The sequence below is a fragment of the Brassica rapa genome, chromosome A04 (assembly GCF_000309985.2).
Source record: "Brassica rapa cultivar Chiifu-401-42 chromosome A04, CAAS_Brap_v3.01, whole genome shotgun sequence".
Taxonomy (NCBI): domain Eukaryota; kingdom Viridiplantae; phylum Streptophyta; class Magnoliopsida; order Brassicales; family Brassicaceae; genus Brassica; species Brassica rapa.
In genome coordinates this window covers 18,000,794-18,027,202 of record NC_024798.2, presented here as the reverse complement: position 1 = coordinate 18,027,202, position 26,409 = coordinate 18,000,794, and the positions used below count along the sequence as shown (strand labels likewise).

Here is a 26,409-nt window from a genome sequence, read left to right as displayed (position 1 = left end):
TTTATCAAGAAAATAAAAAATTTCCAAAATAGCAGTTTTTAAGAAAATTATTTATAAATACAACATATTCATGAATAATTCTTAAAGAATACTCATCTATCCAAAAATATTTTTTATCCTAATTTATAAATCACAAACCCTAATCTACAGTATTTCTCTAGAAAATGAAAACTTTCCAAAAATACAGTTTTTTAAGAAAATTATTTAAAAATACAACCTATTGATGAAAAACTCAGAAAGAATACTCTCCATCCAAAATTATTTGTTATCCTAATTTCTAAATCACAAACCCTAATCTACAATATTTATCAAGAAAATAAAAAACTTTCCAAAAAAAGCAGTTTTTAAGAAAATTATTTATAAATACAACATATTCATGAATAATTCTTAAAGAATACTCATCTATCCAAAAATATTGAAAACTTTCCAAAAATAGCAGTTTTTAAGAAAATTATTTATAAATACAACATATTCATGAAAAGTTCTTAAAATATACTCATCTATCCAAAAATATTCTTTTTATCCAAATTTCTAAATCACAAACCCTAATCTACAGTATTTATCAAGAAAATGAAACCTTTCCAAAAATAGCAGTTTTTTAAGAAAATTATTTAAAAATACAATCTATTGATGAAAAACTCAGAAAGAATACTCATCCATCCAAAAATATCTTGTTATCCTAATTTCTAAATCACAAACCCTAATCTATAATATTTATCAAGAAAATAAAAAATTTTCCAAAAATAGCAGTTTTTAAGAAAATTATTTAAAAATACAACATATTCATGAATAATTCTTAAAGAATACTCATCTATCCAAAACTATTCTATTTATCCAAATTTCTAAATCACAAACCCTAATCTACAGTATTTCTCAAGGAAATGAAAACTTTCCAAAAATAGCAGTTTTTAAGAAAATTATTTTAAAATACACTCTATTGATGCAAATCTCAGAAAGAATACTCATCTATCCAAAAATAATCTTATTATTTTATTTTTAAATCACAAACTCAAATCTACAATATTTCTCAAGAAAATGAAAACTTTCCAAAAATAGCAGTTTTTAAGAAAATTATTTTTAAATACAACATATTCATGAAAAATTCTTTAAAAATACTCATCTGTCCAAAAATATTCTTTTGATCCAAATTTCTAAATCACAAACCCTAATCTACAGTATTTCTCAAGGAAATGAAAATTTTCCAAAAATAGCAGTTTTTAAGAAAATTATTTAAAAATACAACATATTGATGAAAAACTCAGAAAGAATACTCATCCATCCAAAAATATCTTGTTATCCTAATTTATAAATCACAAACCCTAATCTACAAAATTTATGAAGAAAATAAAAAACTTTCCAAAAATAGCAGTTTTTAAGAAAATTATTTATAAATACAACATATTCATGAAAAATTCTTAAAGAATACTCATCTATCCAAAAATATTCTTTTTATCCTAATTTATAAATCACAATCCCTAATCTACAGTATTTCTCACGAAAATGAAAACTTCCCAAAAATAGCAGTTTTTAAGAAAATTATTTTAAAAACCAACCTATTGATGAATAATTCTTAAAGAATACTCATCTATCCAAAAATAATCTTGTTATATTAATTTCTAAATCACAAACCAAAATCTATAATATTTCTCAAGAAAATGAAAACTTTCCAAAAATAGCAGTTTTTAAGAAAATTATTTATAAATACAACATATTCATGAAAAATTCTTAAAAAATACTCATCTATCCAAAAATATTGTTTTTATCATCCAAATTTCTAAATCACAAACCCTAATCACAGTATTTCTCAAGAAATGAAAACTTTCCAAAATAGTAGTTTTTAAGAAATTATTTAAAAATACAACCTATTGATGAAAAACTCAGAAAGAATACTCATCCATCACAAAATATCTTGTTATCCTAATTCTAAATCACAAACCTTAATCTACAAAATTTATCAAGAAAATAAAAACTTTCCAAAAATAGCTGTTTTTAAGAAAATTATTTATAAATACAGCATATTCATGAATAATTCTTAGAGAATACTCATCTATCCAAAAATATTCTTGTTATCAAAATTTCTAAATCACAAACCCTAATCTACAATATTTTTCAAGAAAATGAAAACGTTCCAAAAATAGCAGTTTTTAAGAAAATTATTTAAAAATACAACCAATTGATGAAAATCTCAGAAAGAATACTCATCTATCCACAAATAATCTTATTATTTTAATTTTTAAATCACAAACCCAAATATACAATATTTCTCAAGAAAATGAAAACTTTCCAAAAATAGCAGTTTTTAAGAAAATTATTTATAAATACAACATTTTCATGAAAAATTCTTAAAAAATACTCATCTATCCAAAAATATTTTTTTTATCCAAATTTTCTAAATCACAAACCATAATCTATAGTATTTCTTAAGAAAATGAAAACTTTCCAAAAAATAGCAGTTTTTAAGAAAATTATTTAAAAATACAACATATTGATGAAAAACTCACAAAAAATACTCATCTACCCACAAATAATCTTGTTATCTTAATTTTTAAATCACAAACCCAAATCTACAATATTTCTCAAGAAAATGAAAATTTTCCAAAAATAACAGTTTTTAAGAAAATTTTCCAAAAATAACAGTTTTTAAGAAAATTATTTATAAATACAACATATTCATGAAAAATTCTTAAAGAATACTCATCTATCCAAAAATATTCTTTTTATCCTAATTTCTAAATCACACACCATAATCTGCAGTACTTTTCAAGAAAATGAAAATTTTCCAAAAATAGCAGTTTTAAAGAAAATTATTTAAAAATACAACCTATTGACGAAAAACTCAGAAAAATACTTATCTACCCACAAATAATCTTGTTATCTTAATTTCTAAATCATAAACCCAAATCTACAATATTTCTCAAGAAAATGAAAACTTTCCAAAAATAGCAGTTTTTAAGAAAAATATTTATAAATACAACATATTCATGAAAAATTCTTAAAGAATACTCATCTATCCAAAAAATTTCTTTTATCCTAATTTCTAAATCACAAACCATAATCTACATTATTTCTCAAGAAAATGATAACTTTCCAAAAATAGCAGTTTTTAAGAAAAATATTTAAAAATACAACCTATTGATGAAAAACTCAGAAAAGAATACTCCACTATCCACAAATAATCTTGTTATATTAATTTCTAAATCACAAACCAAAATCTACAATATTTCTCAAGAAAATGAAAACTTTCCTAAAATAGCAGTTTTTAAGAAAATTATTTATAAATACAACATATTATGAAAAATTCTTAAAGAATACTCATCTATCTAAAAATATACTTTTTATCCTAATTTATAAATCACAAACCCTAATCTACAGTATTTCTCAAGAAAATGAAAACTTTCCAAAAATAGCAGTTTTTTAGAAAATTATTTAAAAATACAACCTATTGATGAAAAAATCAGAAAGAATACTCATCTATCCACAAATATTCTTGTTATCCTAATTTCTAAATCACAAACCCTAATCTACAATATTTCTCAAGAAAATAAAAAACTTTCCAAAAATAGCAGTTTTTAAGAAAATTATTTATAAATACAACATATTCATGAATAATTCTTAAAGAATACTCATCTATCCAAAAACTTTTCTTTGTTATCCTGATTTCTAAATCACAAACCCTAATCTACAATATTTCACAAGAAAATAAAAACTTTCCAAAAATAGCAGTTTTTAAGAAAATTATTTAAAAATACAACCTATTGATGAAAAAATCAGAAAGAATACTCATCTATCCACAAATATTCTTGTTATCCTAATTTCTAAATCCCAAACCCTAATCTACAATATTTCTCAAGAAAATAAAAAGCTTTCCAAAAATAACAGTTTTTAAGAAAATTATTTATAAATACAACATATTCATGAAAATATTGTATTTTATAAATAAAATTTCTAAGACTTGCTATTTTCAGAAAGTTATCATTTTTGTAGAGAAAATATTGTAGATTTGGGATTCTGATTTAGAAATTAAGATAACAAGGGTAATTGGTTATAAATGGGTATGCTTTAAGATTTTTTGATCAATAGGTTAAAATTTTTAAATATATTTTCCAAAACCTGCTATTATTGCAAAGTTGTCATTTTGTTGATAAATATTGTAGATTTGGGATTGTAATTTTGAAATTAGGATAACAAGAATTTTTGTTGATATATAGGTATGCTTTAAGAATTTTTGATCAATAGGTTATAATTTTTATATAAATTTTTCAAAACCTGCTATTTTTGGAAAGTTATCATTTTTGTTGAAAAATATTGTTGATTTGGGATTGTGATTTAAAAATTAGGATAACAAGAGTTTTTGTCGATAGATGGTATATTTTTATAATTTTTTATCGATAGGTTATAATGTTTAAAAATATTTTTCAAAACCTACTATTTTGGAAAACTTATCATTTTGCTATTGAAATATTGTATATTTCGGATTGTGATTTAGAAATTAGGATAACAAAAGTTTTTGTTGATGGATGAGTATGGTTCTATAATTTTATATCAATAGGTTATAATTTTTAAATAAATTTTCCAAAACCTGCTATTTTTGGAAAGTTATTATTTTTGTAAAGAAAATATTGTCCATTTAGGATTGTATTTTTGAAACTAGTGTAACAAGAGTTTTTGGTTAAAGATGGGCATAGTTTATGAATTTTTGATCAATAGGTTATAATTTTTAAATAAATTTTCCAAAACCTGCTATTTTTGTAAAGTTGTCATTTTGTTGATAAAAATTGTAGATTTGAGATTGTGATTTAGATATTAGGATAACAAGAGTTTTTTTAATAGATAGGTATGTTTTAAGAATTTTTGATCAATAGGTTATAATTTTTAAATAAATTTTTCAAAACTTGTTATTTTTGGAAAGTTATCATTTTTGTAGATAATATTGTAGATTTGGGATTGTGATTTAGGAATTAGGATAAGAAAAAATTTTGTCGATAGATGGTATAGTTTTATAATTTTTTATCAATAGGTTATAATGTTTAAATATATTTCAAAAACCTACTATTTTGGGAAATTTATCATTTTTCTATTGAAAAATTGTAGATTTTGGATTGTGATTTAGAAATTAGGATAACAAAAGTTTTTGTTGATAGATGAGTATGGTTCTAATATTTTTTATCAATAGGTTATAATTTTTAAATAAATTTTCCAAAACCTGCTATTTTTGGAAAATTATTATTTTTGTACAGAAATATTATAGATTTGGGATTCTGATTTAGAAATTAGGATAACAAGATTTTTTGTTGATAGATGGGTATGCTTTTGTAATTTTTGATCAATAGGTTATATTTTATAAATAAAATTTCTAAGACCTGCTATTTTTAGAAAGTTATCATTTTTGTAAAGAAAATATTGTAGATTTGTGATTGTGATTTAGAAATTAGCATAACATGAGTTTTTTGTTATAGATGGGTATGGTTTAAGAACTGTTGATTAATAGATTATAATTTTAAAATAAAATTTCCAAAACCTGCTATTTTTGGAAAGTTTTCATTTTGTTGATAAATATTGTAGATTTGGGATTGTGATTTAGAAATTAGGATAAAAAGAGTTTTTGTTGATAGATAGGTATGCTTTAAGAATTTTTGATCAATTGGTTATAATTTTTATATAAATTTTCCATAGAAATATTGTAGATTTTGGATTTTGATTTAGAAATTACGATAACAAAAGTTTTTGTTGATATATGAGTATGGTTCTATAATTTCTTATCAATAGGTTATAATTTTTAAATAAATTTTCCAAAACATGCTATTTTTGGAAAATTATCATTTTTGTAGAGAAATATTATAGATTTGGGATTCTGATTTAGAAATTAGGATAACAAGATTTTTTGTTGATATATGGCTAAACTTTTGTAATTTGTGATCAATAGGTTGTATTTTATAAATAAAATTTCTAAGACTTGCTATTTTTAGAAAGTTATCATTTTTGTAGAGAAAATATTGTAGATTTGGGATTCTGATTTAAAAATTAGGATAACAAGGGTTTTTGGTTATAAATGGGTATGCTTTAAGAATTTTTGATCAATAGGTTATAATTTTTAAATATATTTTCCAAAACCTACTATTATTGGAAAGTTGTCATTTTGTTGATAAATATTGTAGATTTGGGATTGTAATTTAGAAATTAGGATAACAAGAATTTTTGTTGATAGATAGGTATGCTTTAAAAATTTTTGATCAATAGGTTATAACTTTTAAATAAATTTTCCAAAACCTGCTATTTTTGGAAACTTATCATTTTTGTAGATAAATATTGTCATTTTGGGATCGAGATTTAGTAAATAGTATAACAAGAGTTTTTATCGATAGATAGATATGTTTAAGAATTTTTTATCAATAGGTTATAATTTTTAAATAAATTTTCCAAAACCTGCTATTTTGGGAAAGTTATCATTTACCTATAGAAATATTGTAGATTTTGGATTGTGATTTAGAAATTAGGATAACAAAAAATTTTGTTGATATATGAGTATGGTTCTATAATTTTTTATCAATAGGTTATAATTTTTAAATAAATTTTCCAAAACTTGCTATTTTTGGAAAATTATCATTTTTGTAGAGAAATATTTAAGATTTAGGATTATGATTTAGATATTTGGATAACAAGATTTTTTGTTGATAGATGGGTATGCTTTTGTAATTTTTGATCAATAGGTTATATTTTATAAATAAAATATCTAAGACCTGCTATTTTTAGAAAGTTATCATTTTTATAAAGAAAATATTGTAGATTTGAGATTGTGATTTAGAAATTAGGATAACAAGAGTTTTTGGTTATAGATGTGTATGGTTTAAGAATTTTTGATCAAAAAGTTATAATTTTTAAATAAATTTTCCAAAACCTGCTATTTTTGGAAAGTTGTCATTTTGTTGATACATATTGTAGATTTAGAATTTTGATTTAAAAATTAGGATAACAAGATTTCCAAAACCTACGATTTTGACAAAGCTATCATTTTTCTATTGAAAAATTGTAGATTTTAGATTGTGATTTAGAAATTAGGATAACAAAAGTTTTTGTTGATAGATGAGTATGGTTCTAATATTTTTATCAATAGGTTATAATTTTTAAATAAATTTTCCAAAACCTGCAATTTTTGGAAAATTATTATTTTTGTACAGAAATATTATAGATTTGGGATTCTGATTTAGAATTTAGGATAACAAGATTTTTTGTTGATAGATGGGTATGCTATTGTAATTTGTGATCAATAGGTTGTATTTTATAAATAAAATTTCTAAGACTTGCTATTTTTAGAAATTTATCATTTTTGTAGGGAAAATATTGTAGATTTGTGATTCTGATTTAAAAATTAGGGTAACAAGGGTTTTTGGTTATAAATGGGTATGCTTTAAGAATTTTTGATCAATAGGTTATAATTTTTAAATATATTTTCCCAAACCTGCTATTATTGGAAAGTTGTCATTTTGTTGATAAATATTGTAGATTTAGGATTGTAATTTAGAAATTAGGATAACAAGAATTTTTGTTGATAGATAGGTATGCTTTAAGAATTTTTGATCAATAGGTTATAATTTTTAAATAATTTTTCCAAAACCTACTATTTTTTGGAAAGTTATCATATTTGTTGATAAATATTGTTGATTTGGGATTGTGATTTAAAAATTAGGATAACAAGAGTTTTTTTATAGATAGGTATCCTTTAAGAATTTTTGATCAATAGGTTATAATTTTTAAATAAATTTTTTAAAACCTGGTATTTTGAGAAAGTTTTCATTTTTTCTATATAAATATTGTAGATTTTGGATTGTGATTTAAAAATTACGATAACAAAAGTTTTTGTTGATATTTGAGTATGGTTCTATAATTTTTTATCTATAGTTTATAATTTTTTTAAAAAAAATTCTAAAACCTGCTATTTTTGGAAATTTATCATTTTTGTAGAGAAATATTATAGATTTGGGATTCTGATTTAGAAATTAGGATAACCAGATTTTTTGTTGATAGATGGTTAAGCTTTTGTAATTTTTGATCAATAGGTTTTATTTTATAAATAAAATTTCTAAGACCTGCTATTTTTAGAAAGTTATCATTTTTGTAGAGAAAATATTGTAGATTTGGGATTGTGATTTAGAAATTAGGATAACAAGAGTTTTTGTTGATAGATAGGTATGCTTTAAAAAATTTGATCAATTGGTTATAATTTTTAAATAAATTTTCCAAAACCTCTTATTTTTGGTAAGTTATAATTTTTTTAGATAAATTTTGTAGATTTGGGATTGTGATTTAGAAATTAGGATAACAAGAGTTTTTGTTGATAGATGGGTATGTTTTTGTAATTTTTGATCAATTGGTTGTATTTTATAAATAAAATATCTAAGACCTGCTATTTTTAGAATGTTATCATTTTTGTATAGAAAATATTGTAGATTTGTGATTGTGATTTAGAAATTAGGATAACAAAAGTTTTTGGTTATAGATGGTATGTTTTAAGATTTTTTGATCAATAGGTTATAATTTTTAAATAAAATTTTCAAAACCTGCTATTTTTGGAAATTTATCATTTTTTTTATAAGTATTGTAGATTTGGGATTGTGATTTAGAAATTAGGATAACAAGAGTTTTTGGTTATGGATGGGCATGGCTTAAGAATTTTTGATCAATAGGTTATAATTTTTAAATATATTTTCCAAAACCTACTATTTTGGGAAAGTTGTCATTTTTTGATAAATATTGTAGATTTGGGATTGTCATTTATAAATTAGGATAACAAGAATTTTGTTGATAGATAAGTATGCTTTAAGAATTTTTGATCAATAGGTTATAATTTTTTTTTAAACAAATTCTAAAACCTACTATTTTTGGAAAGTTGTCATTTTTGTAGAAAAATATTGTAGATTTGAGATTGTGATTAAGAAATTAGGATAACAAGAGTTTTTGTTGATAGATGTTATAGTTTTATAATTTTTTATCAATAGGTTATAATTTTTTAATATATTTTCCAAAACCTATTATTTTGGGAAAGTTATCATTTTTCTATTGAAATATTGTAGATTTTGGATTGTGATTTAGAAATTAGGATAACAAAAGTTTTTATTGATAGATGACTATGGTTCTATAATTTTTTATCAATAGGTTATAATTTTTAAATAAATTTTCTAAAACCTGCCATTTTTGGAAAATTATCATTTTTGTAAAGAAATATTAAAGATTTGGGATTCTGATTTAGAAATTAGGATAACAATATTTGTTTTGTTGATAGATGGGTATGCTTTTGTAATTTTTGATCAATAGATTGTATTTTATAAATAAAACTTCTAAAACCTGCTATTTTTAGAAAATTATCGTTTTTGTAGAGAAAATATTGTAGATTTGGGATTGTGATTTAGAAATTAGGATAACAAGTGTTTTTTGTTATAAATGGGTATGGTTTAAGAATGATTGATCAATAGGTTATAATTTTTAAATTAATTTTCCAAAACCTGCTATTTTGGAAAGTTGTCATTTTGTTGATAAATATTGTAGATTTGGGATTGTGATTTAGAAATTAGGATAACAAGAGTTTTTGTTGATAGATAAGTATGTTTTAAGAATTTTTGATCAATTGGCTATAATATTTAAATAAATTTTCCAAAACCTCCTATTTTTGGGAAGTTATATTTTTTGTAGATAAATTTTGTAAATTTGGGATTGTGATTTAGAAATTAGGATAACAAGAGCTTTTGTTGATAGATTTATAGTTTTATAATTTTTTTATCAATAGGTTATAATGTTTAAATATATTTTCCAAAACCTACTATTTTAGAAAAGTTATCATTTTGCTATGGAAATATTGTATATTTTGGTTTGTGATTTAGAAATTAGGATAAAAAAAGTTTTTGTTGATAGATGAGTATGGTTCTATAATTTTTGATCAAATAGGTTATAATGTTAAAATATATTTTCCAAAACCTATTATTTTGGGAAAGTTATCATTTTGTTATGGAAATATTGTAGATTTTGGATTGTGATTTAGAAATTAGGATAACAAAAGTTTTTGTTGATAGATGACTATGGTTCTATAATTTTTTATCAATAGGTTATAATTTTTAAATAAATTTTTCAAAACCTGCTATTTTGAAAAATTATCATTTTTGTAGAGAAATATTATAGATTTGGGATTGTGATTTAGAAATTAGGATAACAAGATTTTTTATTGATAGATGGGGTATGTTTTGTAATTTTTGGTCAATAGATTATATTTTATAAATAAAATTTCTAAGAACTGCTATTTTTTGGAAAATTATCATTTTTATAGAGAAATAACGTAGATTTAAGATTGTGATTCAGAAATTAGAATAACAAGAGTTTTTTTTGTTATAGATGGATATGGTTTTAGAACTTTCTCTGAAGGGCAGGGCCTTTTGTATTTTACTGACAAATAAAGACTTAGCTTTGGAGAGAAAGCCCCTGACCAAACATCCTTTAGATAATTGATATCACCATTGCCAGACAACGTGTACTATGGTTGGTATTATTCTGGGAGCAAGCCGAGTGATAGTTTGGTAGAGTAGATCTCTGATTTAATCTAATTTTAAAAAATTCTCAATATTGTAATAATATGTTGTCTGGCATTTTAAGGTAGAAAGAAAACAAAAAGGGCACGTGGAGATATGTACCTCAAGTTTGGCAGGTTGATTTACGCAAAAAAAAAAAATCAAATACATACTGTTTTATCATTAAAACAACACGTTCATATCAAATAGAATCTTGATATTTATTACAAGCGGTACAGAAACACTAAACGTGTTCTGTTCACACATTTAATTACCACAGAGGAAATTGTGGGATTGGTACATAGCCGTTAGACTCTTATTTGTTAGCGCCGTTTAGTGACGAGATCATCATCACCACCCGTTACTAATGCCTTCAGATCATCATCCGTGATTCTCTGAACAGATTAACAATGTGAAGCCAAATGAGTGTGAGGTTCTAATCAATTCGTGTTTTAAATTATCTAATTTAAATTATAACGCAAATGTGCATGAGAAGTTACAATTATATAACTGAAAATGAAAAAAAAACCTTTTTATGCTTGGTTAAATCCCTGAACTTTGAGAAGATGTCGTTCAATTTATCATCATCGAGCTCATATCCCAACTGACAATAGAAAATAAACATATAATTGTATACTTAACTTCAAATATTTATCTGTATAAGATGTAATCTTGTAAATATATGTATGATCGTTGTTCATGTAACTAACGATTAAAGAAATCACAAGAAATACCTCTTTCAGTCGATCTTTCACAGCATGACGTCCGCTGCATATATATTGCCATTGTTGTTCATATGAATCATAATTAAATATGAAAAAGAAAACAATATGTAAAACTAGGAAATATATAGAATCATTCATTACCTAAGCTTTCCAAGAACAATGCTGGAACTTTGAGATATTACAACCCCAACATCTTCTGGCGATAAGATCTCATATGTACTCCGGTTTTTCAAGATTCCATCCTGCAAATGTTTAAACAAATCATCATTAATTAAAAAATCATTCACATGTTTATTTTATGTCACATTTAGGCATTTAGCTAATTTAATGTGTCAAACCTGGTGAATGCCGCTCTCATGAACAAAACAGCTGGCTCCAACTATGGGTTTATGTGGTTGAACATATAAGCCGGTATATTCTTGAACCTACTCAATAGTTTACACCTTTTAGTTAGTATGATATTTATAAAGGCAACATATATATAGCTTGGTCGTTTTTTTACTCTAGTATATATAAGAAGTTACCATCTGGCTAGTAGCCATAATTTGGCGTGTGTTTATTCATGTGTAGGCACCATCCATCAGATATTCTCCTCGGCATTTCAAAGCCATCACGACCTACATAACAAAGAAATATTAATGTTGATGATGAATTGATGATGAAGACTACTACTAACATGTCATGGATTTTCAACTCAAAGCCTAAAAGATTAAAAAGTCAATTCACATCCATCAAATATTTTATCCTTCTGTCGAAACCATTAAATATTATCTTATTTTCCATTTCAATATGGACCTCCTGGTATATCTTACCTCTTCAAGCGGTGCATTCCCACTTCTTTCGCCTATTCCGTTAATCGTTACTTCGACTTGTCGTGCTCCCGCACATACACCCTACATATAATGTAAACTAATTGTTCTACACGTATTTTAGATAGATATTTGTACTTAAATGAAAAAGGGGAAATTTAAAATAGTACGGCTATTGTGTTGGCGGTAGCAACACCAAGGTCGTTATGACAATGAACAGAGAAGATAACATAATCAATTCCAGGAGTGTTTGCTTTGAGGTAGCTCACAAGTTCGCCGAATTCTTGCGGCATGTTGATTCCTACAGTGTCCGCGATGCCCACCGTGGTTGCACCCGCTTTTATCGATTCTCCTAGAATCTTGCATAGAAACTCCTTATCCGACCTACTTGATTTTAAACAGACGCAAGTATTTAAAAAATCTGTGTAAACATGATCTAGAAAAATATAAAAGTAACAACTAACGAGGTCCATAAGTTCGTTGAGAAAACATTTAAATAACAAACACTTTTCAATTGTAAAATATATATTCTTGCCAAATATAAACGCTAACGTCAAAATGTAGATGTAAACGTAAGACTAATATTTTATACCGTAAAACAGGTGTAATCAAATTATCGAGATAGATTAGAGTTTTATAAAGACATGGACCTGCCGCCATCTTCGCAACCAAATTCGATGTCAACGAAGCCTAAGCTTTTAGCAAACCTAATACTACTCGTGGCCATCTCGATGACTTCTTCTTTAGTCTTTTTCAACTTATATTTCATGTGAATGTCACTAGTAGATGTGAATATGAGTTTCCTAGGTCTCTTCGCGTATTTCACCGCCTCCCAGGCCGCCTCAATGTCTTTTGGTTTGCTTCGTGCGATGGCGTTTATCACTGGGACGTAACCTGTTTCCTCATCCACCTTATCAAAACAAAGGTTTAAACATCGTCAACTATATAGTCTCTTTTTAATATATTATTTTTTTATGGTATTTTGATAATTTCTCCATTTGTTCTTTGTATTTTTTCGTAAAACATGATAATATTGGTTCCAACGTTATTCAGTGTCTTCTTTACATTTTTACCAAAAAAACGTTATTCAGTGTCCTAAAAAAACGTTAACTACATAGTTTGATATTTGAACATAAAAATCTTTATGTAATAAATTGAAGGAAGATAGAAATAACCTCGTTTCCCACGGTCTTGGCGATGGTTTTGACAGTTTCGAACTCTTCCTCGGACGACACCGGAAAACCAACGTCCATGATGTCTACTCGGAGTTTTGCGAGCTGTCTTGCAATCTCAAGCTTCTGCGGTGGAGTAAGAGCCCCACCGGGAGATTGTTCACCGTCATGGAGCGTCGTGTCTAATACACGCACGTAATTCTTGTCGGGAAGCTTGTGTGGTATGTACTTCGGCCATCGTTCCACGACGGGTTTGAGGTCAATAGTCGCCCCTTTTTCGGGACATGTTAAGCCTGATCGGACAACCACGGCGGAACTGATGGTGGGGATCATTGCGGGAGATGCCAGAAGCGACGAAGCCATAACGATGTGTATAGTAGGAGGGAAGAACAGTTATATTTTTATTTGAGGATTGTGAGGAAATTTTTTTGCAATGAGATCATGTCGTTATAATATATGTGTATTTATAGGTAAAAACGAAAGCCAAAAGAAGAAAAGTTGGTAGAGAAGAAAACAATTTGTTATTACTCTTTTCTCACACTTTCAGTACATCATTTTATACTAAAACCTTAATAGTATCCTTTTACGAGCATCAGCACATGACAGTACATGGGTTGAGACAACCAAATCTGTTTTACAGAGAGATTTGATGAGCTGGCTTCGTCGTACATTGTGCACTCCTTTTGTGTTGGTTGAGATTTTGAATGTTGGCTACTTTAGTAGCAGAGAGAGCTGATTCACGGATGGGGCTGTCTTCTTCTTCTGGCGTTGAGATTTCATAACCTTAGTCTCTGGTCCATCATGTGTACCTATTATGTCTTATAAAAAAATTGTATGGAATCTTTAAAATTATATGATACTGGTTAGAAACATTTGATTCAATGAGTGATGGCTTGAGTTTGACACTAGTTAACGTAAAATTTATGTATATGGTTTGCATCATTTTAGTCAGGAGTGTTCTTTTCTAGAAAAAGGCCAGTTGATATTTGATGTTAAGAAATTTGATATTATAAGAGCATCTCTAAAAACTTTTTATTTTAAAGGCTTTCTTATATTTGGAGTTTATATTTGACTTTATATTTGAAGTTCCAATGTTTTTTTATCCAGAAGCAAAACTTCAAATTTAACTTCAAAATTATTTATATTTTATTATATGGTCCTTATATTTATCATAATTAATGTAAATTCCTAAAAAAATTATAAATAATTAGCACTTATATAAAATATTACAACAATATTAATTAACAAATCTTACACGGAAATATAAAATTATAAATAGAAACACGTAATTAAATATTAAACTACAAGCAAATATCAAATTATTCCATAAAATTATTCCGTAATGTTTCATCTTCGATTACACAAAATTTATTTGGAAAATATTTTGGAGGTTCCAGAACAAATTTACCAGATTATCAGTGTTGTTGTAATATTTAAATTTGTGTAATAATTATGTTTTCATGTATTTTTCTTTTTAAAAATGATATGAATTTGTTTTTCTTTTAAATATTCTATTTAAACTCAAATTGGGTTCCACAAATTTTCTTTATGCTTTAATGCTATTGATGGATCTGTTTTCTAAAAATATCAGGTACGACATTGTATTGATTCGAATCACTAAAATCTTAATATTGTACTGACTCGAATCACTAAAATCTTATTATTTAATGCAACTGTTTTGGAAAATGGCTGACCTCAAACATGTGCATGCCTGCATGGCTGCATCCTCAGCCTTCACGTGGATTTATCATAGCAATACTTTTGTTCGGTCAGACTTGTGGAAACGTATTTAATGGTACAGAATAAATTGGTTATCGCACTATCTGATCCAAGTTTGGAATACTTTCTGACTACTGAGAAGAAGTAGACCGAATGTCTATTATAACTCACCATGTTAATTACTTAACTGAAACTCAATCCCAAATAGTAATAATTTAGTTCTCAGCATTACAAACAAAGTCTACATTGAATGGACGAGGAAGCTCATTCTCGGTGCTTGGAGATCCATCCCCGTTGCTATTTACTGAAACCTGAGGGTGTTGATTTTTCCGGCCAGATGAACTTCATGACGCCGTATTCAAGATGATGTGGCGCCGTTTAGAGTTCTTGGGTTCTATTTTGGAGCTCGGATATAACTTTCTCTTCACGGTATCTATTCTGGCTCATCGTTATGACCTAGTAGAGACACTACTGATTAATACAATAATCAAAATTGAAAAACCAATCTAGTCCTGGTAGATGAGCTACTGATTGTTACTAACTTAAGAGAAAATTGTAAACTTTTGTTTATGGAAACGTTGGAAACATGAAAATTAAAATATTCAGTAGCACTTCTTAAAACAATTTTCATAAAAATCAAGTTAAAAGTTTCATATATGTAACGATATATGATCATTGTCTTTGACTCTTTGGTCTTAAAAATTATCAACATTTCATATTTCATCTAGTACATAAAAAAAAAAAGATTTATGTATTTTGTTTTATACGTTGTTGACACAGGACATGGATATAATGTGGCTCCGAGACCCATTCCCTCATCTATTCTCGGAAGTAGACTTCCAGGTCACCTGCGACCACTCCAACGGAAACACTAGCGATCCAGGAAACCTTGTCAATGCAGATTTCAAGTTCGTTCAAGCCAACCGCCAAACGGTCAAGCTCAACAAATACTGGTACGAGTTAAGGTGGACATTTCTGCGGCAAGAACGAGCAAGACGTGTTCAACATCATCAAACACGACCGGTTTGTCACAGAAGAACTCGGTCTCACGATGCGGTTTCTTGACACGGTTTACTTCCGAGGGTTCTGCCAATTGCACAGCTAGATGGAAAAGATATGCATCATGCATGCTAATTGTTGTTTGGGATTATATAACAAGATTAATGGTTTGAGGCAAGCTCTACAGGGCTGGAAAGATTACTTGTCGGCAACCAACCGCCGGAATATGACGTGGCGATCACCGGATAGGAGCAGGGGAAACATGTCTAATACATCATTAATAGTTTAGAATTTAGATATGGTAAGACGAGAAATTTTAATCAACCAAACCGATTACGCATAAAAATTGATAAATTCAAAAACATATTTATATGTGAAACTTTTATTGAAAAAGAAAAAAGACTCCCGACTACAGAAGTAGTATCCAAGTCATTATACCAAAACCAATTTACTTACACTAAATAATAATAATGGCTATACAAAATATGAATATGTGCTTTTAAGGTTTCTTGGACAAATCAACACACCTTAAAACTGTCATCTCTGAAATCAGAAAGAAGCAGAAAGGATATGTTTATATACACAAAGCATACCTTGTTTTACGTACCAGGAATGATAAACTGACAGATTACTTGTGGTGATTGGGGGCGTGAGCTTTTGTCTGGACCGCAGAGGAGGACATGGTACGGAGACGTCTGGCTATCTCTGGGAAGGAAGGTCGAACAAATGGGTCAGGAGCCCAACACTGTTCCATCAGCATCCTCCATTCTGGGTCACAGTAGCTTGGAACGGTTGGTCTCAGTGTATTGTTCACTATGCCTCCTACGATTTTTATTCACACAAGCAACAAACTGGTAAGAGATTTAGACTACCAAAATAGATAAGCTTGATTGCTACTTCCACGCACTGTAAAGCAAGAACTGGATGTACTGTCTGATTGTACAAAACCTTAGTTGGTAAGAGAAGAGAAGAGAGAGAGAGAGAGAGAGAGAGAGAGAGAGAGAGAGAGAGAGAGAGAGAGAGAGAGGGTAATTTACCGATTATTGCACCGTAATGCATATTGGCGTATGGTTCCTCACCGGTAAGAATTTCCCACAAGACGATTCCGAAAGAGAATACATCGACCTGTGTGAAAAATGAAGTATCCACGGCGAAGATTACTTGCAAAATCATTAACAAGGCGTTGAAACTATATATACATTCATTCAAAAAAAGAAACTATATATACAGAACTACTCTGAGGGCATTGGGTTTCATACCTTTTCAGAAACTTTGCTGCTGCTTCCACTAAGTAGCTCGGGAGCCATCCAAGGGAGGGTTCCCCTTACACCGCCAGTGACCAAAGTGTTTCTTTTTATCTTTGACAGACCAAAATCACCAACCTGCATAAACAAACATCTCACTGTCACATAAACAAAACCAGTGTTGCATCATTTATAATCTCGAACTGTTGTAGAAAATCACCTTGCATATGGGACGGGCGGGATCCTTTAAGTTGACAAGCAAGTTGTCACACTTCAAATCGAAATGAACTATGTTCTTTGAATGCAAATATTCCATCCCAAAAGCTGCATCCATTGCAATGATAAGTCGCTTACGTCGATCAATCTGCCTGTAATTCCTCAAATGTGAGCTGGATAAGCTAAGGTTGTTTCTAGGAAGTAAGGATTCCGACGAACTGTGCAAACAATTACCTGTTGCTGAGCAGAACATGTCTAAGCGATCCATTGACCATGTACTCTGTGACTGTAGCTAAAGTTCCTCCTGGCCCATCTTTCACTACGCCGTAAAATGCCATAACATTTGGATGATGTAGCTTGGAAAGAATTTCAGCTTCATGCCAAAACTCCGAGGTCTGAAATTTTCAATAAGTGGGTTGTGAAAATTGAAAAGCAATTAAACTAATACAGCTTTCTCAAAAGTCTAGCATGATTGTACGTGAATGCCAACTTCTTGCTCAAAAGCATCTAATAGTCGCTTCGTGCAAAAGAAAAACGAACAACAAAAAGATGTGTTCTGGGTTCAGATAGTAGTAGTGTCCTCTAGCAGTACTATGTTTACCCTATAGCAGATAAAATGTAAATTGGGAGAACCACGGTGTGGCAAATGTAGTTATATAAACCTCAGAAACCTCTAACTCCTTGAGAAAGAAAGCTCACCAATCTCTCTTGTTCAGATGAACGACCAATAAAACAGGTCCTTTTAATTCGCTTGATAGCAACATCTGTACCCCTCCATTTTCCATGATAGACAGTTCCAAAGGTACCAGAACCTAGTTCCTTCAGTTCTTCCAAGTCGTCATTTTTAATGAACTGAAACATAAACAAGATGGTTACAGTCATCAGTGAGAAAACCAGGAGCAAGATTGACAATATGTTTATAAAGCTCCAATGATTTCAGCTGCCAATGGGGACTGAACTATTTCAGTCTAGTCTATAAGCAGCGTACACCTATGGGTTCTATAAAATTCCAAAAGCAAAACAGACAAATACCAAAAACAGAGATGACAGATAAACTCTTTACTGGAAAGTCATAACTTGGTTGATACAATATTAAAATCCTTTTGGTACTTAGGGGTTGTGATGCTAAAGAATAATCCTTCTTCTAAAACCACCCAAACAATTATGCACGATCTTTGCTGTGATGCTGTCTAGTTCACTATTGTGGCTCGTTAACATGGGATTATCTGGTCAAAAGAAGGCGGAAAATACAACACCTTGTAAACATGTTAAGCCATCAACTGACAACGTACCTGCAGAGATCTGCTGACATTGTCCTCAGCAATAAGGTCAATAAGAGGAGCTTCAGTATTCTGCATATCCAAGTATATAGAAATTAGAAAATAACAACAGTTGGAACATGTATTTTGCCAGAACTGAAACTTCATTAGAATTTTCATATTTAGCTTACAAACGTACCACTTTTGAATCTGTTCTTTCAGCACCTTCGAACACTGTCTGACCGTGATCTTCTTGTGTGTCTACTGTGCTCGAATCAGCTACGGCAGTGGTAGACACGTCCGGCTGAGCCTTCCCATCAAAGTGGATTTGTGGATTTAACTGAGTTGGAGCAACTTTCTCAGACTGCAATGGTGGGTAGCTATAATCAATAGGAACTCCATCGGTGTTAGTCAGGGAAGAGGGAAATCCAGGGTGGTCCTGATCCATAAGGGATACATCCTTCCTCTCAAACTCATCCTGCGCCAAATTTCGAAAATAGGACCAATTTTTAGGGTCATGATTCTGAACATTTAAACTCACTCCAGCTCCAACACCATGCAATGGCCGTAGTCCAGGGAAGTTTAGAGACTCTTTCAGTATATCAGCAAGAAAATCACGAGGAAATCTATCATTTATATCAACAACTATATCCCCGTTCTCAATATGTCCTTGCGGAACAGCCTTAACTGAAGTCTCTGACTGACTTAAATGCTCCGGGGCGTTAGGTTCCAAGTTTCTTTCTTCAAACTGTGAGATACTACCGTCGGCTGTCCAGAGGCTTTCAGGAGGTGGTCTTACTGGTGCGCTGGAATGAACATTCTGGGACTCCATCTTTGCTTCATGAAAAGTTTCAGCTGATTCACTGATAGGCAAGCATGCATCTGAAGCTGATTTAGCCATTACAAATTGGGAACCCAGAGAATCATCAGTTTGGGACAAACGTTTAGTTTCTGCTGTATCCCGTAGCCCAGAATGAAAATCCCTTTGGTGAATCACAGGCTGGTCGACATTACTCGAATTAGATGAATCACCATCTGGAATTACAAGCCCAGATGCAGAGAATCCTCCAGGCAGACAACATTGAGTGTCCTGACTGATTTTCATGTCTTCACTTGCTGTATCTAGGGCAGCCGTTTTGGGAACATATTCCTGGGATGTTTCAAGACTTCTTTCTTGGCAAACAAAGGAACTTGGATCTGGTGTTGAATTAGAAATTTGCTTGGAAAAAGGAGCTTCTTCCTTGAGGGTGTGATCTGGGACCATAGAATCACCAGATACAGAGGAGAGGGAAGACTCACTGACCCTTGTGGTGGAGTGTTCTTTCCTCATCTTTGGCTCCTTTGCAGAAAGATTGTTCTCAATATGGTCATGAGATTTTCTAAGACTTTTCTCTGGACAGGCTGAGGTACTTGGATACGGTGTTGAATTGGTGGATATCTGTGTGGCAATTGGAGCTTCTTCCTTCAGGGCATGATCTGGGACTATCAAATCACCAGACATAGACGAAACAGAATACTCATTGACCCTTGGAGTTGAGGATTCTCTCCTCATCTTTGACTCCTTTGCTGAAAGATTGGTCTCGATAGTAGATTCATTAGCAGGACCATTTACCTTCTTAAATGAGTCTTCTCTTCTCATTTTGGTCTCTTTTGATGAAGCTTCTGGATCTTGTACACGAAAGATCTGCTCATCATGCAAAACTCCTTGCTCAGGTTTACGTGGATACTGAGGCACCACACTCTCAAGAGGTGTTTCAGGATTCACAGGATAAGGGATATAATGAGGCTGTGGTTGAACATGCAAAGGAACAGACCCCTTCTCATCTACATAGCCTATGCTTGCCATGTGAGCTGACGTGTAAACTTGGTGGTTACCAAGTCCTGTTAAGTGTAGTTGCTGTCCTCGATAAGGCTCTGAAAATGGCTCATTTCCAGTAGAAAAACCTGTTACAGGTTGAGAAGTCTGGCTAGCTGATAAAGATTCATTGCCTGCCAAGGGAGCAACCGAAGCTACTGCAGGTTCTGTGGCAGCTCTACTGATCTCCCTATCAGTATTCCTGTGAAGTAGCTCATCCAAATTGTTCCCAGAAGCACTTACTCCAAGGGAACTTTTTCGTGAACTTAGATCCATCCCATTGACAGCAACAACATACTGAACCTCCGAATCACCCTCTGCAGCTTCCAAAACGAACTGAGCCTCCTCTAAGTCACTGCTTGAAAACAAGAACATCCTGGGCTTCTCAGATCCTCCACTACCAAACACATTACACTCCTCCATCATATTTTGTAAATCCTCATCAGAAGATACAGAGACTAGCGCATCGAGATCCTCGCCTGGCAGCTGATATTTTATGGTACGTGCTTCAGGGAACATCTCTACCATTTTGTGCATGAGTTCTTGGAAAGAAATAGTCTTGCTAATCCGTATGATACGCGTCTCACCGCCAACATATCTAAGCTTCTGATCTCTGGGGCGGGGTATGATTCTACCACCAAAACTACACAAAAACTTTGCGTGGTTCAAAGAGCTGTCAGAAGCTCTAGAAGAAAGCAGACTATTAAGCCTTTGACCAGTATCGTTCCTTAAAGAAACAGCCGGGGCTGACTTGACAAGCTCATGATAGCTCTTATCTTCACTTCTAGAAGGAGGTTTCCTCTCTTGCTCAAAGGTACTCCCTTGTTCTGCTGCGTTAACCACTGTGGTGTTAGAGCCACTCTCCATAGCATTTAAGTTGACAGGAAGAGGCATACCCGTAGCCTCACCATACACATTAGGGATGAACTGCGGTCTCATAATGACCCTATCTCTCATAAACTCAAAAGCAAACTCTTCCCCAGTCTGTATCGAGTAGTTCACCGGCCGAGCAGGGGTCAAAACAGCAAAATCTGGAGGTCGTACATTAGTATCAACACTAGTTGAAGAATCACGCGAAAACCTTTCATTCACGGAGCCAATCCCCTCACCTCGAGGATCAGAAGCAGCATACCGAACGTGTTCATAACCGTTTGCTTGGTCCATGTTCTGTTTATCAAGGTCTCTATCCATCTAGCTCATAGCACAACACTTGAGGAGGTGAAGCTCAAATCAAATCTTTGTGCATGCAGAAATGGAACAACGAACAAACTCAAACTCTCATTCAAGTGCCTGAAACGAGAGGAGAGTAATTTTAATAAAACATCATCAAACATATAATCTCTAATCTCTATAAGGTTTCAACTAATCAAAGAGAGAATCAAATATGCCAATCGATCAACAACTTCACCTAACTAGCAACGAACCGTGACAAAATAAACGATGGATAGGGTCAATAGAAGCGGATCAAGCAAGATCTGAGTATCATTAGGATAAACACATCGGATCCAGAGATTTTTTTCAGCAAACAAAGGATCGAAAACAGCACGAATCGAGTAAGAGAGGGGAGGTTTTTGTTTACCAGAGGCAGCAGAGACTGAGGGTTTGACGATCGATAAATCGGAGGAGAGAAGACGAGTCCTTCTTCTCTAATTTTGGACATTCCCAATTTTTTTTATTCTCTCCTGAGAGAAAATATTGTGCCAATAATCATCTAATTATCTATCTGTAAAACTTATTATATACGCTAATCCATTTTTAACTATAAATATTATTGACGCCAAAAAAACTTTATTTGTTCTGTATAAATCACATGACTAGACGTAAGAAGCTTACGTCATCTCCATATATGGTCTCTGTTTAATTAGTTAATTTACCACTCTGATCCAATATTTTTTTTTTAATTTTTTACTAGTTGCTGTACACTTTACAAGAAAGAGAATTTTGGTTTCTACTTGGCATTTTCGTAAGTTATTTTGGGGAAAATAAAAAGTTTGTTTTTCCAGAAATATTCCAGGCGAAATTAAAGGTGCAATCTAACTGTCAAAAGCCCATAACAATAAATAAAATATTCCCACCTGAACACCAATAAAATATCAGATATTTCCATTTTAGTATATACTTTTACAAATTAGCCGCAAAATCATTAAAAAAAAAACTCAACACTAATCTCACCGTTTGCTAAATCAAAACATAGTTATGCTCAGCCCGTGAGCTCTCCTCTCTATGTGGACTTGTTCTTCGTGTCTTTCTTTCGCGCTCTGCTAAACTTTATAAAGATTCTTTGAAAAGCTATACTGTACTTCGCTACGTCCGAGTTTAGTTGCGGTTCGAGCTATGTCGGAGTCTCAGACAGCTCCCAGGAGCCAGCCGCAGTCTTCAAGCTCCTCTGGTTTTGGTTTTTGTTTCGCTTCAAGGATTTGCATTTTGTGTACAATAGAGTATGGTTTTAACATAAAGTGGGAGTAATATGAATCAGGAAAGAAGCAAGCTTTGATATCTTTATCTGACAAGCAGGCCTGCCCTGAGATTTGGGGACACTTGGATGTGTCTATGTAAAATTTTTTTTTAAAAAATTTGGGGACTTAAATTTTTTTTTTCAAAAGCCTATTTATATATAAGTTTTTTCAAAAACTTTGAGTCCTGTTGGGCATGTTTCACCTAGCATGGTGCAAGGCCAGCCCTGACAAGAAGGATTTGGTTACTCTTGGCAATGGTCTGCAAGAGTTGGGGTATGTCTTAGTCACAACTTGAGTTAGGTTTTTTTTTTTCATCTCTAGATACACTATTGTTTCTATCGGAGGAACTGCCACTACGTCGACATGGATGATCCTGCTATCATTAGACCAGCTGCCAAGGTAATACACAATATGAGACTTATTCCAAATATTTCTAGATTATAATAGTATTTTCTGTATGTTGTTTGGAGTCTTTGGACAGAACCACAAAGACGTTCTCGTTGTCGTCGATTCAGATGATTATCAAGCTGTTCTGGAGTATCTCAAAGGGAGGACAGAGCGACCAACAGTTCCGCAGAAATACTCCTAAAGGTCTTGAAGTCCTCAAAGGGAAGTCCAAAACTCTGAGGATACTCGAGGCTAAAAAGAATGACCAAGGGAAGCTATCGCTCAGACAAGTTGGTGGCGGCTGGTTATGTCAAGACTTTGACGACATAACTCCGGAAGACGATCAGTTTCAGCTCTGTCTCGGTTAAGACTCCGACTGAAAGTGAACTTGCGGATGCCAAATTTTCTTGGCTTTGTGTTAAGTATGTCAAGAGCAATGCCATAGTGATAGCAAAGGTTAGACGTTTTTTGGCCAATGCATGTGTAATGACAAAGATTCATTGGTGCTGCTAAAAGTTTTGATTCTTGTTGTTTGGGCGTATGAATCACAGCTTGGAAAGATGCGGTGGAAGAGGCGTGTGAAAGGGGAATAGGAGCGATAGCTGAACCTGGAGGGAATATTAGAGACCAAGACAACAAGTATGGAGTCTCTCTGCTCTTCACCAACGTTAGACACATTTCTGCCATTGATGATGGATCACTACAGTTTTGCTCTTATAAAGACTTCCAAGAGACTCTGAAGACGTAGTGGTTCCATGTAGTTTGTTTCTGGTTGTAGGCAAGAAACCTCACCAAACAAAAACAAGATTGGGAAAATGATGTAATATTGTTTTGAACGCGTTCGACTTGTTGCAATTGATACCGTCTCTAGCCATATAGATTCATCATTTTTAAAGATAAAAAGAGTCGGGGGGGGGAAACATCGACTTGCATAATATATATAGAAAAGTTTCATGAGCAGATAGATAGAGCAAAGTGTGGAGGAAACAAACACAAACAAGAAAGAAAGAAACACAGATTAGCTAAAGTTATTGTCTCTCCATAGATAATAAGAAGTCAAAGACACTTAAACATAATGATTTCATCAATCAATCAATGACAGTGATCTCCTCCTCTTTGGCCTTGTTGGTGATAGTGAGGACACACTCGTTGGGTTTGATGAGCTGTAAGGTGCACTTGTCACCAATCTCTAAAGGGTACTCTCTTGCCAATTTACTCCATCCTCTTGAGAAGGTTGCTTGAGCCTCCCTCACCAAGCACCACACCTCCCACGAACCACCACCGCTACCTTTCGAGTGTATGGTGAACATCGTTTGCTCATTCGGGATCTGCTTCTTAAAAAGATTTGGGATTGTCTGAAAAAAAAAGAACAGTGAGAGATATTCAGATTTTAATGCTTAGTTTCTTGAATCTTTTGTAAATCAAAAATCTTACCACGTGTCCGAGTCCTGATCTCTTTATGGTGATCTCAAATTCTGGAACACCATTCTTCACTCTCACTCTTCCTCTCTTGACCTTCTTTACTCCTCTTGAAGATTCACCTATTTCCACAGAATTCACCACATTCTTGATCTTGATCTTCTTCTTGGATTCTTCAGCTTTCTTATCAGTCGCTTCAAACTCAACTCCTTCCATGGATGCACCTTGTTCCTGCTTGATACCACCTGTTTTTCATCGCAAAAGGCAAGAATTTAGTTTTCTTTTTTAATTCTCCATCTCCTCACTTTCATAAAAACATCATTAGAAGTAAAGAAAGCCTTACTAGAAGAAGCCATTGTTGGTGGTCTGACAATCTCCTTCTCATCCTTCCCGTAGATGTTCACGTCGAAGCACATCGATCCTTTGTGAGTAAAGGTGACAAACTCGTTTTTGCCCAAGGCATTGTCTCTCACAAACTGGTTCCACCCAGACTTCTCCATGTAGTAGAATCTTGGGTTCTTGGAGATGTCTACTTCCCAAGAGCTTCCCCACTTTGCTATTATCACCATCTTGTTGGACAAGTCTTCTTTTGGGAGACTTTTCATCAAGTCGAAAGGAAACGTTCTCTGATAGAATGTGAAACAAAATTATATCAAAAATCTGAAGGACAAAGTTTCAACATGTCACCTCAATATTATCAAATTGCCTCTTATGAATAACAGATCTATTAAGCACCAATTATCTTTTTAAACACTTTGAAACCTAAAGATTAAACGGTGAGACCCCACTAAGCACCAAAGAAACAACATGTGAAGCACAAAGAACGTAAGTATTAAGAGATCCAACAGATTTTGATCTTTCAAAGATAACCAGAAGATTAAACCCTTAACTTGAACCCCATTAAACATTAAAGAAAGAAAGACAAAGATTCCTACCAGCTATCAAGACAATCACAATGTTTAAAAACATGGTGAGATTTAGAAGTTAGAAAGAGTTACCATGCATTCAGAGGACAAATCTGCACAAGCAAATGTCTTGGAGAAGCTCAAATTCTTTCGGTCTTCTTTAACTCTATCAAACCAATTGTTCATATCCATCTCTCTGTCTCTCCTCTTCTACAACTTCTTCTTTCTTTATCCCAGTCAAAAGCACTCTTCAGTTTCTACTTCGTCCTCTATCTCTCTCTCTACTTTTCAAAGTGTTTCGCCTTCACCATTAACTTCGAAAAGGGCTCCCTAAAAGTGTAAGAAAAGCGTTCATGTACTGTCAGTCAAACTGATTTTTTTTTGTTGATAGAAAAATAAGTAAGAGAGCTGTTAAAATTTGAGTTCTCAGACACGCAAAAGCAGAGTTGCTAATTTTAGTACCTGAGAATCCCTGATGCTGTTCAAAAGGACCACTTCAAACTTTGCATTTCTTGTGTTTTGTTTTAGTTGTTTTACGACCCATTTGTTGGTCTAATTTAGCTCATTTAGGATTAACTTTCATAAACTACTTTATATTAATTACATAACTGAAAAAAAAAATAGTAGATAATTTGTCAGAAGAGACCCATATTTCAAGAGATTCCCATTTCAATCTTATATATTAAAACAGAAG

General features: G+C 31.6%; 2 protein-coding genes, 2 long non-coding RNA genes and 1 pseudogene across 5 annotated transcripts; 2 read left to right on the top strand and 3 right to left on the bottom strand.

The window, feature by feature from the left end:
• Positions 1 to 7,783: 7,783 nt before the first annotated feature.
• On the top strand, positions 7,784 to 9,161 carry LOC117133670. Its single transcript, XR_004457607.1, has 2 exons — positions 7,784 to 7,873; positions 8,032 to 9,161. It is a non-coding gene; the product is annotated as an uncharacterized LOC117133670 (long non-coding RNA).
• Positions 8,314 to 15,424, bottom strand: LOC103865431 (annotated as a pseudogene).
• A 226-nt stretch (positions 15,425 to 15,650) lies between these two features.
• Positions 15,651 to 22,303, bottom strand: LOC103865372 (serine/threonine-protein kinase STE20). 2 transcript variants are annotated; one of them, XM_033290377.1, is made up of 10 exons: positions 22,128 to 22,303; positions 18,893 to 21,838; positions 18,727 to 18,786; positions 18,134 to 18,286; positions 17,669 to 17,829; positions 17,439 to 17,586; positions 17,234 to 17,356; positions 17,012 to 17,099; positions 16,568 to 16,796; positions 15,651 to 16,240 (listed from the first exon to the last, which is right to left on the bottom strand). In XM_033290377.1, exons 2-9 carry the CDS (start codon positions 21,737 to 21,739, stop codon positions 16,603 to 16,605), a joined length of 3,774 nt encoding a protein of 1,257 aa, XP_033146268.1. In that variant the 5' UTR covers positions 21,740 to 21,838; positions 22,128 to 22,303; the 3' UTR covers positions 15,651 to 16,240; positions 16,568 to 16,602. The 2 variants fall into 2 exon arrangements, with proteins under 2 accessions (XP_033146268.1, XP_009141420.1); XM_009143172.3 differs by lacking the exon at positions 15,651 to 16,240 and having other exon boundaries at positions 16,339 to 16,796.
• Positions 22,304 to 22,552: 249 nt separating this feature from the next.
• LOC103865371 lies at positions 22,553 to 24,230 on the top strand. Its single transcript, XR_004457602.1, has 2 exons — positions 22,553 to 23,403; positions 23,486 to 24,230. It is a non-coding gene; the product is annotated as an uncharacterized LOC103865371 (long non-coding RNA).
• A 72-nt stretch (positions 24,231 to 24,302) lies between these two features.
• LOC103865370 (B3 domain-containing protein At3g17010) lies at positions 24,303 to 26,388 on the bottom strand. Its single transcript, XM_009143167.3, has 4 exons — positions 25,809 to 26,388; positions 25,154 to 25,436; positions 24,826 to 25,055; positions 24,303 to 24,746 (listed from the first exon to the last, which is right to left on the bottom strand). The coding sequence occupies exons 1-4, from the start codon at positions 25,905 to 25,907 to the stop codon at positions 24,480 to 24,482; spliced, it is 879 nt and encodes a 292-aa protein (XP_009141415.1). The 5' UTR covers positions 25,908 to 26,388; the 3' UTR covers positions 24,303 to 24,479.
• Between the last annotated feature and the right edge of the window lie 21 nt (positions 26,389 to 26,409).

Bases quoted from the DNA above. Each gene is read 5' to 3' on its own strand.
- LOC103865372 (XM_033290377.1), bottom strand. From the start codon at position 21,739: ATGGATAGAGACCTTGATAAACAGAACATGGACCAAGCAAACGGTTAT. The intron at 17,830-18,133 runs GTGAGCTTTCTT...TGAAAATTTCAG, and splicing joins CATCTGAACAAGAGAGATTG to ACCTCGGAGTTTTGGCATGA. The intron at 16,797-17,011 runs GTAAATTACCCT...TAAAAATCGTAG, and splicing joins GCATTACGGTGCAATAATCG to GAGGCATAGTGAACAATACA.
- LOC103865370 (XM_009143167.3), bottom strand. From the start codon at position 25,907: ATGGATATGAACAATTGGTTTGATAGAGTTAAAGAAGACCGAAAGAAT. The intron at 25,437-25,808 runs GTAACTCTTTCT...ACATTCTATCAG, and splicing joins ATTTGTCCTCTGAATGCATG to AGAACGTTTCCTTTCGACTT. The intron at 25,056-25,153 runs GTAAGGCTTTCT...GATGAAAAACAG, and splicing joins ACCAACAATGGCTTCTTCTA to GTGGTATCAAGCAGGAACAA.